This window comes from Doryrhamphus excisus, linkage group LG17, assembly GCF_037039965.1.
Source record: "Doryrhamphus excisus strain RoL-2023G ecotype Guam linkage group LG17, RoL_Dexc_Guam_v1.1, whole genome shotgun sequence".
NCBI lineage: Eukaryota > Metazoa > Chordata > Actinopteri > Syngnathiformes > Syngnathidae > Doryrhamphus > Doryrhamphus excisus.
Window position 1 is genome coordinate 16,881,345 of NC_136373.1, and position 15,362 is coordinate 16,896,706.

The 15,362-nt window shown below is 45.2% G+C and overlaps 2 protein-coding genes across 2 annotated transcripts; both read right to left on the reverse strand.

The window, feature by feature from the left end:
• Positions 1-5,190: 5,190 nt before the first annotated feature.
• On the reverse strand, positions 5,191-15,346 carry rad54b (RAD54 homolog B). Its single transcript, XM_058084644.2, has 16 exons — positions 15,205-15,346; positions 14,879-15,038; positions 14,452-14,638; positions 9,708-9,905; positions 9,330-9,623; positions 9,103-9,265; positions 8,808-9,033; positions 7,897-7,983; positions 7,684-7,804; positions 7,458-7,597; positions 7,092-7,382; positions 6,852-7,009; positions 6,524-6,785; positions 6,383-6,449; positions 5,811-6,014; positions 5,191-5,739 (listed from the first exon to the last, which is right to left on the reverse strand). The coding sequence occupies exons 2-16, from the start codon at positions 15,020-15,022 to the stop codon at positions 5,519-5,521; spliced, it is 2,763 nt and encodes a 920-aa protein (XP_057940627.2). The 5' UTR covers positions 15,023-15,038; positions 15,205-15,346; the 3' UTR covers positions 5,191-5,518.
• Positions 10,054-12,950, reverse strand: LOC144901960 (fibrinogen silencer-binding protein-like). Its single transcript, XM_078797993.1, has 2 exons — positions 12,358-12,950; positions 10,054-11,493 (listed from the first exon to the last, which is right to left on the reverse strand). Exons 1-2 carry the CDS (start codon positions 12,762-12,764, stop codon positions 10,938-10,940), a joined length of 963 nt encoding a protein of 320 aa, XP_078654119.1. The 5' UTR covers positions 12,765-12,950; the 3' UTR covers positions 10,054-10,937.
• Positions 15,347-15,362: the final 16 nt, after the last annotated feature.

Here is a 15,362-nt window from a genome sequence, read left to right on the forward strand (position 1 = left end):
AAAAATACAACCAAAACATACATCAGCATAATCTTACATTCGTGCCACAAGTTGCGTATATGACATGCACCATAGTGTGACATTCGCACTGTGGGGACAGGCAGGGGACAATCAGGCAAAGTACTTAAATAGACGCCTTACTTAAATTAAATAGATGTCATACTTTTTGTGGGTGAGTAAAAAAAAACATACTTGACCACCTTTAGAAAAAACAATGTATACTTGATACCTAATGGATCTTATGTGAAATCCCTCCCCCCAGAAAAGATGTGTCAGGAGTAGGATTTGAACCTGCATTAGCAGCTTCTTTGTAATGTTTAACATCTGTGTGTCACTGAAGAGTTTCACAGGGAAACAAGGATTTACTACATGACTAAATATCAACTATGAAATGTGTTAATAATCTGTGAAGTGGACATGTAGCCGGAAATGTTATTTATTATTATACTTACACATTAGACTTTTTGTGTTAAGTCAGTGATCATAATTGTGATGATGATAATGATGGTTAAATCACGGTGGAGTGGAAATGGTCATAACAGGATTTTATATCAAATGAACGGACATCTTGGTTATACTTCCAAGTCAGCATGAAGGATCATCTTTTCACTGTCGGACAATCTGTAAATATGACTTCTATCTCCAATCAGGAGCTAGTAAGAGCGCTCTAAGAGGAGATTTAGCAGCTAAGCCATCATGAGCAGCACAGGCATGTCATTAATGGCTTGGAAAAATACCAAGTGCAAGTTTATGAATGACCCGGTCGCTCAGATGGAACCTGGGGCTGTTCTCATGAAGGTGAATGGAAACACTTGGAGGCTGCTGCATAGCTAACAGTGGATACATTTAAATTTAAAAATTTAAATTTTATTTTTGCATTTTACGGTAATTTAACTTCTTTTGACACAACATTTAGGAATGTTGAAATGTTACCTAAAACATGGACTGTACAGTAGATAAAGATGATAACTGATTACAGTGGTGCGGATTAGCGTATTTTTCGGTACTATGGTATGTTCTTAATACAAAGCGTCAGTCCAATTGTGTTGTCCCGAAATGTCCCTGGTAGCATCGCATTAGAAACGGAAACAGGAAGTCATGGTCCCCTAGCTCCCCTGTATCATCTCAAGTGGGACCCCCTTGTCATGAAAGTAACATTTGAAGCCATTTTCTCAGTAGAGAATAAAACTTTAACAAAAATAACTTTTCAGTATCCCATGTTTGGTGCTCTGGTGCAAATCCCTAACAACCGGTTCTAGGGGTTAGGTCAGGATCTTTGAAGCTTAAAATAACTGCATCCAACCTCAGCAGCTCAACAATCTTACCACGTTCAAAGAGAGAAAGCTTTTTTTGCCTTTGCCATCAAGAGATCATCATAGTGTAAATACCTGACAGAATCCACATTTTGGTGTTTAAAAGGAGCTGATGAAAATCCTATTTCACCTCAACGCTTGTTTGCAATCAATCAAGCGTGTTTCCTTTGCTTTCATGTTGCAAACATGTGATTGTAACTGGTCTCCGTGGTTTGGTTTGCAAGGAGCCGACCATACAGAGCCATTATACTAATTGTGGGATTACCACAAGGCTTTTTCCTGCTGCTGCTGCTGTTGTTGTTTTTGCAGTACTTGTGGTTTCATCCACTGTGATCTCATCTGGCCGACAGACGACGGGGGCAACCTTAAATCCTTGTTAAGTGCTGGAGCGCGGCGAGGAGAGCTCGGGAGGCGATGGAGGATTTCATGCTGCACATTGGCAGGGTCACGACGGTCAGTTTCGACATGATTGATACCGGAGCACGGTGTTGTGTCCCACATGCCCAGACAGTCTCCACAACAATACATTATGCCAAATTCAAATTCAGTAATATTAAGCAACATTTTTCATTCAGTCATTGCTTAATTTACTCAAATTGTGCAAATCAACAAAACGTTTACTAGAAGAGCCCAGTTATATACACTCAACATATTCATTTTGGGATTTATTGTTAACAATTTAATCATATTTTATTACTCATGTAATATTTTTACTTCCTCCTTTTTCTTAAAGGGGACCCATTATGCTAATTTTTCTGCCCTTTGTATTGAGTTGTGGACTCCGATAGAGCAGCTACACACAATAACCAGCACAAAAAGCTTTATGGTTCTTCCAGAATCTGCACCTATTCAGCTGTATTTCTGTATGTCCCTGTATGCCCACTATGCAGTGGTTGGTCACACTAGCAAGTACTTAAAAAAAAGAGTTCCGGTTTGTGCTGCTAGCTGGACTATCGGAGTTGATAACAAACGGTGATTGATCTTTTTAAAATGTCCGCTTTTAAACACACAGCAAAATCCAATCCGTAAGTAGAGACTGCAGACTTGCCTTACATCCTGGTCAGATCAACGTCAAAAGTTTTTTCTTTGCCCCCATGGCGTGTTATTTAGCTGTCACACTCAATGAAAAAATGCACAGACAGTCAGTCAGCAACGCGGTTTCAATTTTGCAGATTAGTTTGTTGGGTGCAATACTGTACAAGAACCCAGGGAAAATTATTTGGTGACAAAAGCATTGAATTCAGCCCATTTGTTATCAAGCAGACTAGTTTGTGGTTCAGGAAGAACGATGCTGTGTATGGAATAGACTGCCGGGGATTATTTGCATGCTGGTGCAAGGCCAACTGTTCATAACCGCCAGCATAAAGAACTGTGAATTTCGATCAAACACAGGTTTGTCAGTACGCTGCAGTACTCTATGAGAGGCCATAAATAGGGTGAAGGGCAAAGTACGTCCTGAATAGGATGTTATGGCCACGAAGGCCGCCTCTCTCTGAAGGACTCGTTGCTCCTTGATGAGTTCGATCACTTCTGCTGTGTCTGAGCAGGTGCCTTTGAAGCGCCAGACGATAAAATAGTTGGCGGCCTGAAGAGTACGTGCAGCCGGCCCGATGCACGTGGCTAAAAGCTCATGCAGCTTAAATGTCAATGATTCTCTAAGTGATAATGAATGAAATATAAGACATGTGACCTCGATGAGAGTTAATGCCGCAGGCTTGGCCCGAATGCCTCTTCATTCAGAGGTCCCGGGATCACAGGGAATAAACGTCCAATCTGTGATTTAGTCTCTCATCCTAACCCCTCCCTTCCCCGTGCAGCCATGGAGTCATTCATTCCGATCCATAAGGCTGGTCTATGAGCTGGCAGGCTTAAAAGGGGGATTGGCAGCGGACGGTAAGAGCTTTAGAACCGACCACACCTCGTGCACCCACCAGACACATGGCCCCCGAGACACCATTTGGATCAATTGGATGGCGATCGGACGGGTGTGTATCTGACACGTGTCTGGTGGCAACACTGGCGCATGATGACACATACGGGTCTTGCCCCGACACGGGCCGCCCTCTTGTGGGACGCTAATAGGAAATAGGCATGGCCATCATGGTAGTTAACTGATCATTAAGAATCGCATAGAAATAATGTTGATTAATCGCATCTTGAAGCAAAATGAAGCATAATGTCAACATTATGCTACAGCCAAAGCTCCCCACACAATATGGAAACAGGAGTTAAGAACATTCAGGGAGAGATTACACAAGTAAAAAAAAAAAAATTTATCCAAACAATTAATAGTCAATCCTGGAAATGCAGTCAAATGTGTTGTCCAAGTAGAAAATCACACAAAAAATTGCGGTTATGGGACTATTTTCCAACAAGAAAGCATAAATGCTTGCCGTTTCATAATAGTCCAAAAATATTGAAAGACTATGTAATATATAGTATTGTGGTCACTACTAGGCGTCAGTAATCTTACATTGATGAGTCATTACCATTGATTTTGATTGAAAATAAGTTATCCTCCCATTCAGTGTGGCAGTGGTAATATTTTTGGCTTCTTGCTTTGTCCTTCTTCCCCATCGCGATTCAGTTTAGAATAAATACATTAGAGAATTAGCTCGATAGAGTTCTATTGTTAGTTTGTATTGTATTGTCGGGGTGTAAGCTAATGCTAGGCATATTAATGTTAGACTGGCTGTCCTGGATATCAATCAAGTGATAAATGACACGGTGAGGATGGATTGAGATGAGTAGGGAAGTTTCAGTGGAGTCCTTTGTTTACAAAAGCCTGCTACCTTTGTAGCGGTTGTTGCCTAGTGACAGTTGCTACACTCAACCTCTAGCCACCTCATTTAAGGACTTGTTCATCGTTCCAAAACCATTAACGTTCTTTTTGGGTCAAAAATTATTGTTGGTCTAATAGACGATGGTCTAGTGGTTAGCAAGAGCTGGAAGATCTGGGTTCGCGTCTCCGTTTGGGCATCTCTGTGTCAAGTTTTGAGTGAGTGGGTTTTCTCTGGGTGCTCCAGCTTCCTCCCACATTCCAAAAACATGCATGTTAGGTTCATTGGCAACTCTAAATTGTGCATAGGAGCGTGAGTGTGAATGGTTGTTTGGCTGCCCCCTGCCCAAAAAGTGACCCAAGTGAGGATAGGCGGAATAGAAGATGGATGGATGGATGGAGAGTTCCTCTCATACAGCCAAATACACCCTCACATTTTGGACATTTTCACTTAGGGCAGGGGTGGAAAAGTATTTTCCACCGAGGACCACATTGGGGAAAATAAGTATCTAAATAATATTTGGAGAAATTAGAGTTGTGCATGCTTTTTTTTTTTTGAGGAACTGCAGACAGCTCACCTAATCTAATTTCAAGTAGGCGAGTATAATAGTCATTCACATAACAGTCAGTAGTATAATAGTCGTCATAAGGGGATTTGTGTAATCATGCGAGTTCACATAAAGAGCAAAGCCCAACATCCCAGAAACCCACTTATTATGCAATAAAATTGCCTAATCATGCAGCGTGATGATGGTCAAATATACAATAAATCGGCCATTTTATGTAACAATAAAATGTCTTGCAACTGGGCCGCTCTGACAGAGCATACGCAGCCCATGCTGCAACACACACACAGACACGCAACTCCCACGCTGCCGCTGCGACAAAGAAGAGTATGAACAGAGCCGCAGTGGGCTACATCTACCAAACGACCCCTGACTCACTTGACACAGCCATGTTGAAGGTCACTGCGGGAGAAAGTATCGGCGAGGCGAGCTTATTGTTCAGTGAAAACCGTCACAAGGCAGGAAGGAGCATGTAAACTAGATTATTCCCAATTGATGGACCGCATAAAATGGACTCAAAAGACAGTATTACCTTATATGGACACAGCAGGAAGTCCATGCATGAGCAGAGACTGTGTTGTCCTGACCTGCAACAATGGACAATAAATAATCAAGTTTTATTACCACTACAATTTTTTTTATTTTTAATGACACTCACCTTCCACAATATTAGGGACTCCTGCGCAAACTCTCAATGTATGCTCACTCCCAAAAACCTTACCCTTCTTCTACACAACTACAAAACTCATTAGTCAAATGATTGCCTGTTTTTCAAGCTTTATTTTCTATATGAAGTATTTTGATACTGCTCTTGCATTGGATGCCATATTGCCCTGATCAGTTCCGGTCCGTAGTTGTGCTTACTGGTCCGTATGTGAGATGGTGGTCTGAAAGGCAAAGGTGACATGGTCTCTGGCGTGATCAAGGTAAGGGTCTGAGAAGGTGTGGGCGTCTCCAGAGAAATGTCGCCACTTCATCAGCTCGGACATGCTGAGATGTTTCTGCCCCGACCCCCCGCCACGTTCACGCCCGAGCTGGCATGGCCGCTTTGCATCGTCCTGCTCCTCATCATCTCTAACATCTGAGCGGGGAAAGAAAGCAATTGAGTGAGTAACTCTATCTTTTCCAGGTAAAGTCAGATTATCAACGTGCCGATCAAAGTGATGGATCCGTTCGTGTCACAGCTGCAGTTCAGTAGGTCGTGTGTTAGAGAGGGCGTTTCAGTCAGGCTGAAAAGGTCTCTGAGCTCGCTGGTGGAGAAGTTGGCGTGCTCGGAGCCTTTGCCGAGGTCCACCACTGTCCCAGAGAGTCCCTGTTTGGAAACCTGCCGCTGGAATATGCGCTCCTCAATGGTACCTCGATGGAAACATTCCATTTATAATCAGTCTGGTGTACAGTGAGCAACAAATAATAATAATAATAATAATAATAATAATACCACCACTATCATGAGTAATTCCTCCTCACTACATCTCCCTCCCTTGCAACGCCCCTTCCAATGTGCAAGACATCCACAGGGATAAAAGTAAAAAATTGTTTTTTTTCCACAATTGCAGTATTGTATAGGTCCTTCATGTGTTCTGTGTACAATGTGAGTCATTTAGCTGTTAAATTAAGTATAAATAAACTAGACTTGCATCAAGTAATAACCAAACCAAGGACCACCATTAGCGTAATACATTCCAACATGTCTTCCAAAAACCGTTATGTGTAGTTACTCCAACCTGCAGTGAGGAGACGGTAAGTATGCACGGTCTTCTTCTGTCCGTCTCGCCACACTCGAGCCATGGCCTGCAAACATCAAACAAAAGAATGTTGCAATAGCAGATCATCGTCCACACTGAATATTTTGGGCGATCTTTTGCCTGAATATCATTTGCAGGGTTCCAGTCGAGATCATAGAGCACCAAATGGGAAGCCCCCACCAGATTGAGCCCCACCCCGCCAGCTTTGGAGCTCAGCAGAAAGAGGAAATTCGGAGAATGAGGGCTGTTGAAGCCGTCGACCAGACGTTGCCTCTGGTTGGTGGGCGTTTGTCCGTCCAGCCGGCAGAATGTGTAGCTCATGTGCACACACACGCTCTGGATCATGTCCAGGGTCTGAGTGTAGTTGGACACGACCACAACCCTGGAGGAGACACCTTCACTCTCATCAACAATACGCTAAGCTACTACACGCGTGATAATCACACACCTGTCATTTGGGCTGAGCTGTCTGATGGTTTCCAGCAAGTCCAACAGAACCAAAAGTTTCCCCGAGTCAGCAGGGTTTAAGCTATCCGAAGAGTAGGCCTCTGGGAAAAACAGTGCTAGACCTTCATATAAGGTCATCTCTTCTGAAGCAGCCTTTTCCTGAACAGCAGAAGACAGGAACTCTCAGCATCACAACATTTGCGCATATTTATAATAATTGTAACGCTATAATTGTCTCAACCATGATGGTGGAGTGAAGCAGAACAGGGTGGTTGCACAGCTTTTTCAAGGCCGTGATGCAGGCCAGGTGGGTGTGTGTCTGCACGGAGCCCTGGAGGCAGGCTCTGAACACTCTGTGGCTGAGGAGATGCCCGTAGAGCTCTCGCTGCAGCGGAGACGGCCTGCAGAACAGGGTCCAGTCCATGCGGGGTGGGAGGTAGCGGTTGATGATCTCCTGCGTCCTCCTCAAGATGAACATGCCGGTGAGTCGGGAGAGCTCAGCAGCTCGCTCTTCGCCCAAAGATTTCTCCTCCTATTGGGGGGGGGGGGGTTTAGGATAGTTGGTACTACAATCACTGAACATGTAGTGTGGAGGAAGGAGCGTCACCTCTGAGCAGGAAGGCTGCCTGCAGCGAAGAATGGGCTCCTCATACACCTTCCTATACGCAGTGGTTGAGCCAAGAATGCCAGGATTAACAAAGTCGATTATGGCGTAGAACTCCTGGAGGTCATTCTGTACAGGGGTGCCTAGGAGAGACATTTAATATAACTTGAACAGCAGCTTGTCGCTACCCCCCCCCCCCCCCAATTGAGCGTTAAGGGGTCCTTTGTACCTGTTAGTATGACTCTGCGAGTGCAGCTCAGGCTGCTGAGGGCCGAGGATGTTTTGATGTTGCTGTTCTTCAATCTGTGACCTTCATCGCAGATAATAAGACCAAACTCCACTTTTTGAACCTTCCCAAAAAAAAAAAGTGGCATTCAGCAGTTGTCTTTTTACACAATCGCACAATCGTACCCAAACGTGAAGAGACATGAGGCGAGCAAACCTGTTCAAGGCCGCGCAGCAGCATCTCATAGCTGATCACAAGGACATTGTGTAGAGGAGACAAAACAAACTGCTCGATCCTGTGCTCCTTTGGATTGAAATACAGCATCACAACAAGTTGTTATAGACAATAGACAAACTAACTAAACAGCTGGGGGGGACAATTTTCTGTTTCCGTTTCCGCTTGGACTCATTTCACTGCAGCACAAGAGAGCGCTACATGCCCGTCAATAAAAGTGCGGCTTGCATGAAGTGGTCGGTTTCTGTCAAATTGTTTAACAAATGTGTAAACAATGCCACTACTGAAATAAATGTTGCACTGTGTAAATACTTCCATTTAATTATCCATTAAGTACTTTAAATCCAATTACAGTTGTTTCTTATGGACATGAAAAATTACCAGATTATTATTTTTTATGTTGACTGTGTGGAGTTTGCACGTTCTCCCCGTGCATGCGTGGGTTTTCTCCCTCCCACATTCCAAAAACATGCTAGGTTAATTAGCGACTCCAAATTGTCCATAGGTATGAATGTGAGTGTGAATGGTTGTTTGTCTATATGTGCCCTGTGATTGGCTGGCCACCAGTCCAGGGTGTACCCCGCCCCCCTCTCTCCCCCCCGCGACCTTTGTGAGGATAAGCGGTAGAAAATGAAATGATGCCAGAGTTTCAGATAATGAGGTTTGAGATTTGGAAGTGAGCCCTAAAAGAAGTTTGGGATGGCTCAAAACGCTCGGTTTGAATAGGCGTGGGAAAACCGTTCCCTTGTGATGTCACAGAGGGGTGGACTTCCTTATATGGTTCATAGTTAGGAAGCACTTTGGGCGTGTGAAAAAAAAATCACAGCGGAAGTAGAGGATCCATACATTTTTTGGACTTTACGGCCCCCTCAGGGGCTCGGTAACTTCCTCACCTGATCCACAGTGAAAACGTTGATCCTCTCACGGCCAAGCCACTTGTTGAACTCGGCCCCCCAGTTCTGCACCAGGCTGCCAGGCGTGACCACAAGCACACGCTTGGTGACCGCTTTCCCGCCATACGGACCCTGTTTGAGCAGCGTCCAGCAGAGAGCCACGCTCTGGAGGGTCTTCCCGAGACCCATCTCATCAGCCAGGATAGCCCCGTAGCGCCCTTCAGCTCTGAGGTCCACAAATGTTAGTTGGTAGGAGCCTTTTAGAAGAGATTAGACCTACAAATAAAAGTACAACCTGATGCCCATAACACATTCATAGAGGAAGAGCAGGCCGTCTCTCTGATGGGGGCGCAGGTGAGCTGTCAGGTGCGGGTCAACCACGACATCAACCACAGGGAGTCCAGACTTGTTATTAGACCACTGATGGTTGGGGGACGGCCGAGGCATCACTAGTGCATCTGATAGGAACATTACAAAGATCAATTACTGTCCGCTCTCTGTAGCTACAAGGTGTCTACATACTTGGAGCTTGTGGATCAAAGCGAGGTCTGCAGGTGTGTTCCTCTGCTGGTTTTGATCGTGGAAGTCCTGCTCTCCCCAAAAGTGTAGGAGGGCAGAAAGGTTTGGATGGCAAGCATCGTGAAGGCGCCGTCTTCGGCGGTGGATCTTCTCCATCTCCTTGGGCTTCTTGGAAACAACGTCCGGTGGCAAAATTCTCTGCAGATATGACACCCATGACCTCCACCTCCTTCGCTCCAATCATTAGGCTGTCCCCCTCACACAGGGAAGCCAATACTGACACCTTGTAGCCGCTACCTACATGGACAGAAAGTATGACATTATGGTATACAGCTTGTAGGCTGCACTTTGGACAAAGTTTTAGTAACTGAGGAGCCTTACCCTGCCCAATGTTCTTGCCTTCCATGTCCTTCAAGGTGGCAGTGCGCCCCTTCGTCACCAGCACGGCATCCCCTTCCCAGCGCTTGTGCTTCTTCTTACTGGCCTTACACCACATGACGCTGAAGTAGCGCACGGCATCCCGGCTGCAGTCTGTCGCATCAGGAACTCGATTTGCTCCGGCAGATCGCTGTGGGGGGGCTGTGGGAATAGAGGCAAAAACACACATGAGGGAGATTCTATACACGCACACACGGGGTCACACCAGCAGAGGCCGCTGTTGCAGCACAACTAGTTCCCTGTGTGGAGCTTGAATGACATTACAACAAAAAAGGCCGCAGGATAGTAATGTTGTATTTAATATAAAAAAGACAAACAAAAGTAACAATACCCAACAGCCACTTACCAAAAATACAACAATATTCCAGTCACTTACAGTATATGAAATAATTCTTAATGTCACAAAACTGCATCTGCCTTTTTCTCTAAACTGGCCACAAACTATTTTTTTTAACTCATGTAACAAGGTGTAACAACATTAGAATTGTGCATTAAGGCTCAGCGTGAGATCTTTAAACATGATTTTAGTCATCATTATAAACCGACGAGTTGATTTTTTTTAATGAACTCCAAAATATTCAACAGTAGACAAGAATATTCCAAATACTGGCACCACTGTCACACGGCTACAATGGAGCGATGGCAGAAACGGCATCCTTAAGATGCACATAATTATCATTCCCTTATGAATTTGTCAGAATTACATATCACAGTGTTGTTGCGTCATCTGTCAAAAGAATGTGAGACATAACGGCAACATGAACAGACGCTGACGGTAGGCAGGCTCATCGTCGTCTGCGGGAGGCACTATGTAGTCCATGATTCTTATCTCGCAGATTTTTCGAACCCGCACCAGCTGGATTTGGCTCAACACGTATGGCCCCTTGAACCTGGCGGTGTAAAAACTGATGGCGGTGGCTGGAAATGGTGTAGCATCAACAATCAGTCACTTGATTCACCAATGGAAAGTAGACGAAGGACGAGACATTTTGTTTTCGTTCCTCTCAAAATGGAGTCCATTCCATTCCGAGTGCTGCCCAAAAATGATGAGACTCTGACGACTAACCCTGTCTAGCTGTAGCCTTTAGTAGCACATCACCAAAGTGGCAAAAATGTGTGGACCACCCTGAGATGAAATGGTGCACGTAGGGCCAGAGTCTCTGGTTCCGTGTGCTAAAGAGAGATGGGCAATCCATGTCGGAGTCGGGCCGCCTTCAGCCTCTCCACTTTGATCTTGGCTCTCAAAAGTTCCTCCTCCAGCTGCTGCTTCCTCTTGAGCCCCTCCCTCTTCTCCTCAAGGTACACGGCCACTTTCCTGTGATTGGCTATCACCAACTCGTGCTCCTCTTTGGCCAAGTGCACCGGGCGGAATTGCTCGGGCTCGTGGTGGGGGTAGATGTTGTTGGGGTACAGGTCGTGGCGTAAAGGCAGCGGCGATGCGGAAAGGGCGATGTTGACAGACGAAGGGGCGGGTGACAGGGATGCTTCGTAATCGTGGATGCTGTCGGCATCCCGCTCCTCCTCCAGCTCCTGGCCGGCCTCCAGCCCTGGCTCCGAGAGCGTGCAGGGGATGGGGAGATCCGGAGGCGGTTTTACATCATCTTCGGCGTCCAGATGGACTACCTCATGGGGAATAGCTGGGACGGCTGCCGAGTATTCCTGAAGGCCAGCAAGAGAGGAGCTGCTGCCAGGAGCTTCGATGGGAGATGCGTGCTTACGGTATATTAATCTGTGGATGGACACAAGGATCAACATGAGTGAAAACGGTCACATGACACTTATTGACAAATTATATATATATTCTCAAGGAACAATACTATAAAACTGGAACTTGGAAATACTTGAGAATAGTCAGTGTACATCTTCTATCGCAGTATAGACTTATGAACTATACATGGCCATTATTGTACAAATAGCTGGTGACACACGTGATTGATTGACAAATTGATATTTAGCATTGCCTTAATTCTCTCGGGTGTGGAATTCACTAGTTACTGGAATCCCTGAATGCACCACAGCTCCCCAATGCTGGCAGCACTCATGCTGCCTGAGACCATGACACTGCCACCACCAAGATGCAATTATCTTGGTACACACACGTATTGCTAGCTATTTAGCCAATAATGGCTGTGTGTTGTCAGTGGATTTACACAATCTTCAGTGCATTGATTAGCAACAGCAATACAACAAATTTGAATATATCAAATATATATATAAATGTCACGTGTCCCAAATAAAATCTGTGTAACAACATGTGCTTGGCAAACAAAATGGCTTCATTTAAAAAATAAAATAAAAAATGTCAGTCTGTGACATGACATGATGTTAGCAGTCCAGCTCCTGCCAAACACGCTGCAGCACGCCCTGACGACATTCTCCCGTGCCTCAGTGATGCTCTACAAAACTTTTTAGCAGAGCTCGTTAAAATCTGAGATCATTGGGGTGAAAATCGTCTAATTTATCAAAATTTTGGATATAATACTAAATACTAAAAGAACCCCAAATGTTTGGGTGCGCGTTGGCTTCCGAACTAATCTTGTCACTTGTGCAGTACTTGTGTAGTACTTGTGTGTGTCCGTGCCGGTGCGTGTACCTGCGCAGCGCCAGGTCCTTTTCGTGAATAGGCACATGCTGAAACAGGTGAGGGATCATCTCCATTATTCTCCTGGTAGGCTCAGAGATGCTGGCTCTGTACTCCGGCTGGGCGTGTCTCCTTTGCATCACTTCCTGTTTGGCCGACTCCTTCAGCCTCTTGTAGAGGGTCCGGAGGCCCTGCGCCGTGCGGTGAGGCCTGTCGCCCCCCAAGGCGTTGTACTGCTCCGCCACGGTGTCCCAGCACTTGTTCTTGTCCACGATGACGGCGTGTTTGTTGGTGTGCTCCTCCAGGATGCGGATGTGAGGGCGGACCAGCTTCAACAGGTCCAGCTTCTCAGAGAGGGTGAAGTTGGAGGAGCGAGCTTTACCCACCATGCTGGAGAGGAACACCGAGCCCGATGCCATCTTAAAAGCGCAGACCAAGTCGGGCCTTCAGCTGTCACTCCACCACCTGTCTGTCTGTCTTTTCTTGTCCTGATGCAGAATTCTCTTAGTCCACCGTGATGTAAACACAACACAGCTTTAACTGCTTCACAGGCCTCATTTTCCTCCTCTTCCCACTCCAAAACAAACACAGGCTGTGTTCTGTCATGAGAGTGGAAACGCACCACTCCTTGGTTGCCTCTCTTGCTTCCTTGCACAACAAAACCAGGCTGCTGCTGTGAACAATAAGAATCAGGCTTAACTAGGCCAGCCTCGCTTAGGCCCCCGCCTACCGCGCAGGGTTTTGGATGAATTCCTCTCAGCTTAGACTGACGTCGCTAAGCCGCTTAAACCCAGCCCGACCTACTTACAGCCCGGCCTCTCTAAACCTCAAACCGAGCACAGCGGGGCCCTGCAGCCTCAACACACAACAAAAGATGGTGACACTCAGTGGGGGGGTTGGTGCAGATCAGTTTATTTGGGTCTACCCGGACACTGTTGTGCACGAAGATGTCTGCAGCGCGGGTTTAACTAAGCTGGGGGAGGAGTTTAAGAGAGAGCGCGCTGCACATGTCCGTGAGGGGGCGCGACTACGCTGGGCGCGCGCGTAGTGATGCTACATGCTAACGCGTCTGAGCTTGATGTTGACACGGCCAGATCACGCTAGTGTTGCGGTGGGAGTCGTTCGAGTCCGATGGGGCTGTTTTCCGGGTGGGAAGTAAAGGCAACGGATGATATCGATGGGGAGGAGCGGCTTGAGTCCGGATCCCGACCGGGTCCAGGACCACGGTACTAACCTGCCGCTTCGCCACATACAAAAATCACATGATCCTCTTTAGCAGTTAGGCTTTCCGTATTGAGTATTAAACAAACACGTTACTAAAATGAAGGTTGCGTCGGTGTTTTTAAATGGATATATGTTGGAGGAGTTGAGGCTGCATACTTCTGAATCGCCAGCAGGGGTCGACACAATAACGACAAAACCATACTTGTGTGTGTGTGTATTTATATACAGTATATAAAATAACTTTGAAAAACGAGGGTATGATTGACTTTTAAATATTGCAGTCAGACATGTACACTGCATCATATTGAAAGGTGTGTGTAATATTTTTGACCAGTGACTAAATAAGCCACTCAAAACACATCTCACTATGATGGAGTGAAGGTGTACTTATTCAGTTAAAGAAATACTGTACATTATAATCCCATTTTAAGTAAATTAAGTGTAATAAAATATTTGATATATCAAAATATTTACAAATTTCCAAAAATATTAAAAAGACTGCAGAGGCGGCGTATAAAACATATTTTTCTTCAACCTGTTTATCAGACTTCAGTGAAGTCAAATGCAAAATGAGTGGATTTTTAGTTCCTATATAAAGGATGTAAACATTGTCTGAGGTAAGCAGAAAATGCCACAAATTATACTACAGGAAGTTTTCCAGTAAGTAGTACAACCCAAATTGTTCTCTGAGGTGAAGCTCACCGTGCCATAGTTTGAAAACCCCTGAATTAGTCTGTATCCTTTCCAGAGGAGATACAGCATCAGCATTTTTTTGTCATAGCTTATTAAATGTGATTTGGTGACAGATAACATGTCTTCCATATATTTAAAGTCAAAAAATACAATTTTCCCCCCATTCAACTACTTGGTCGGTCTCCTTACCTGTTCCTATGATGCTTGTTGATGTTATGAGCTCTTGTGAGGAAGGGCTTGTAGGTTGGGTGTCGGCAATATTCTCCTTACTTTCTGTAGCACTGAGCACTCGAGCCAGAGCTTTGGACAAGGCTGGTGCTGCCTGGCCAATGCATTCACTTTGACTGGGAGGTGGCGCCGCTAGACTTCTCTGCACCTTACAGGGAAATAGGAGTGTGAGAAGAAGGAAGATGTTACTGCTGGATGAATACACAACAACAATGCAGTGTCAATATTCAGCCTTTTTCTTATTAATTACCCCTTCTTGTTGCTGATATTTTTGTATTTTTAGAATGTGCTGCAGACCAATCAATACAAAACAAGCAATGAGTCACAGTTGGTCCCCAGGCCGCACTTTGGACACCCATGTTGTAGCTAAAATATGAAAATACTTCACCTTATTCAGGGTATCGCCCAAGCCTAGTTTAGGGCTTTGGGTCTTGGGTTCAACTGCAACACACGAAGATGCTCCAGGAGGTATAAAACGAGGCTTTTTCGCAGCATTACCCAGGAGTTGGCTGGGGGCTCCAGAGCGCCTCATTATAAACACACACAACCTAATTTGGGAAAATGATGTAATTATTACACATATTTACAATGTAGCTATCTCAAACTGTAAGCTAGCTAGCTGTTGAACGCCAGAAAGTTCAGTAACTCGGTAGTGACAAAACACGCTTGACTGTAATGACTGTAAGCTTAAAAACAGTTAACAACAAAACTTACCAGCTAGAAGTCAGTTAGAAGCCATGATAGTTCAGAAAAAGTCACTTGTACTTGGCTTTTCTGACGCGGTATTGTTTTGTTTCTGCACCGTTTTCCCGCTGAGCAAGCTGTGAGACGTAATTGGTTAAAATCCCGGAAGAAGGTGCGACATGAGAGGG

Excerpts from the sequence above, each read along its gene's own strand:
- LOC144901960 (XM_078797993.1), bottom strand. The coding sequence starts at position 12,764 with ATGGCATCGGGCTCGGTGTTCCTCTCCAGCATGGTGGGTAAAGCTCGC. Across the intron at positions 11,494-12,357 it reads AAGGACCTGGCGCTGCGCAG|ATTAATATACCGTAAGCACG; the intron begins GTACACGCACCG and ends GTCCATCCACAG.
- rad54b (XM_058084644.2), bottom strand. The coding sequence starts at position 15,022 with ATGAGGCGCTCTGGAGCCCCCAGCCAACTCCTGGGTAATGCTGCGAAA. Across the intron at positions 9,906-14,451 it reads AACAAGCATCATAGGAACAG|CCCCCCCACAGCGATCTGCC; the intron begins GTAAGGAGACCG and ends CTATTCCCACAG. Across the intron at positions 6,786-6,851 it reads CAGCTCAGCCCAAATGACAG|GGTTGTGGTCGTGTCCAACT; the intron begins GTGTGTGATTAT and ends TGTCTCCTCCAG.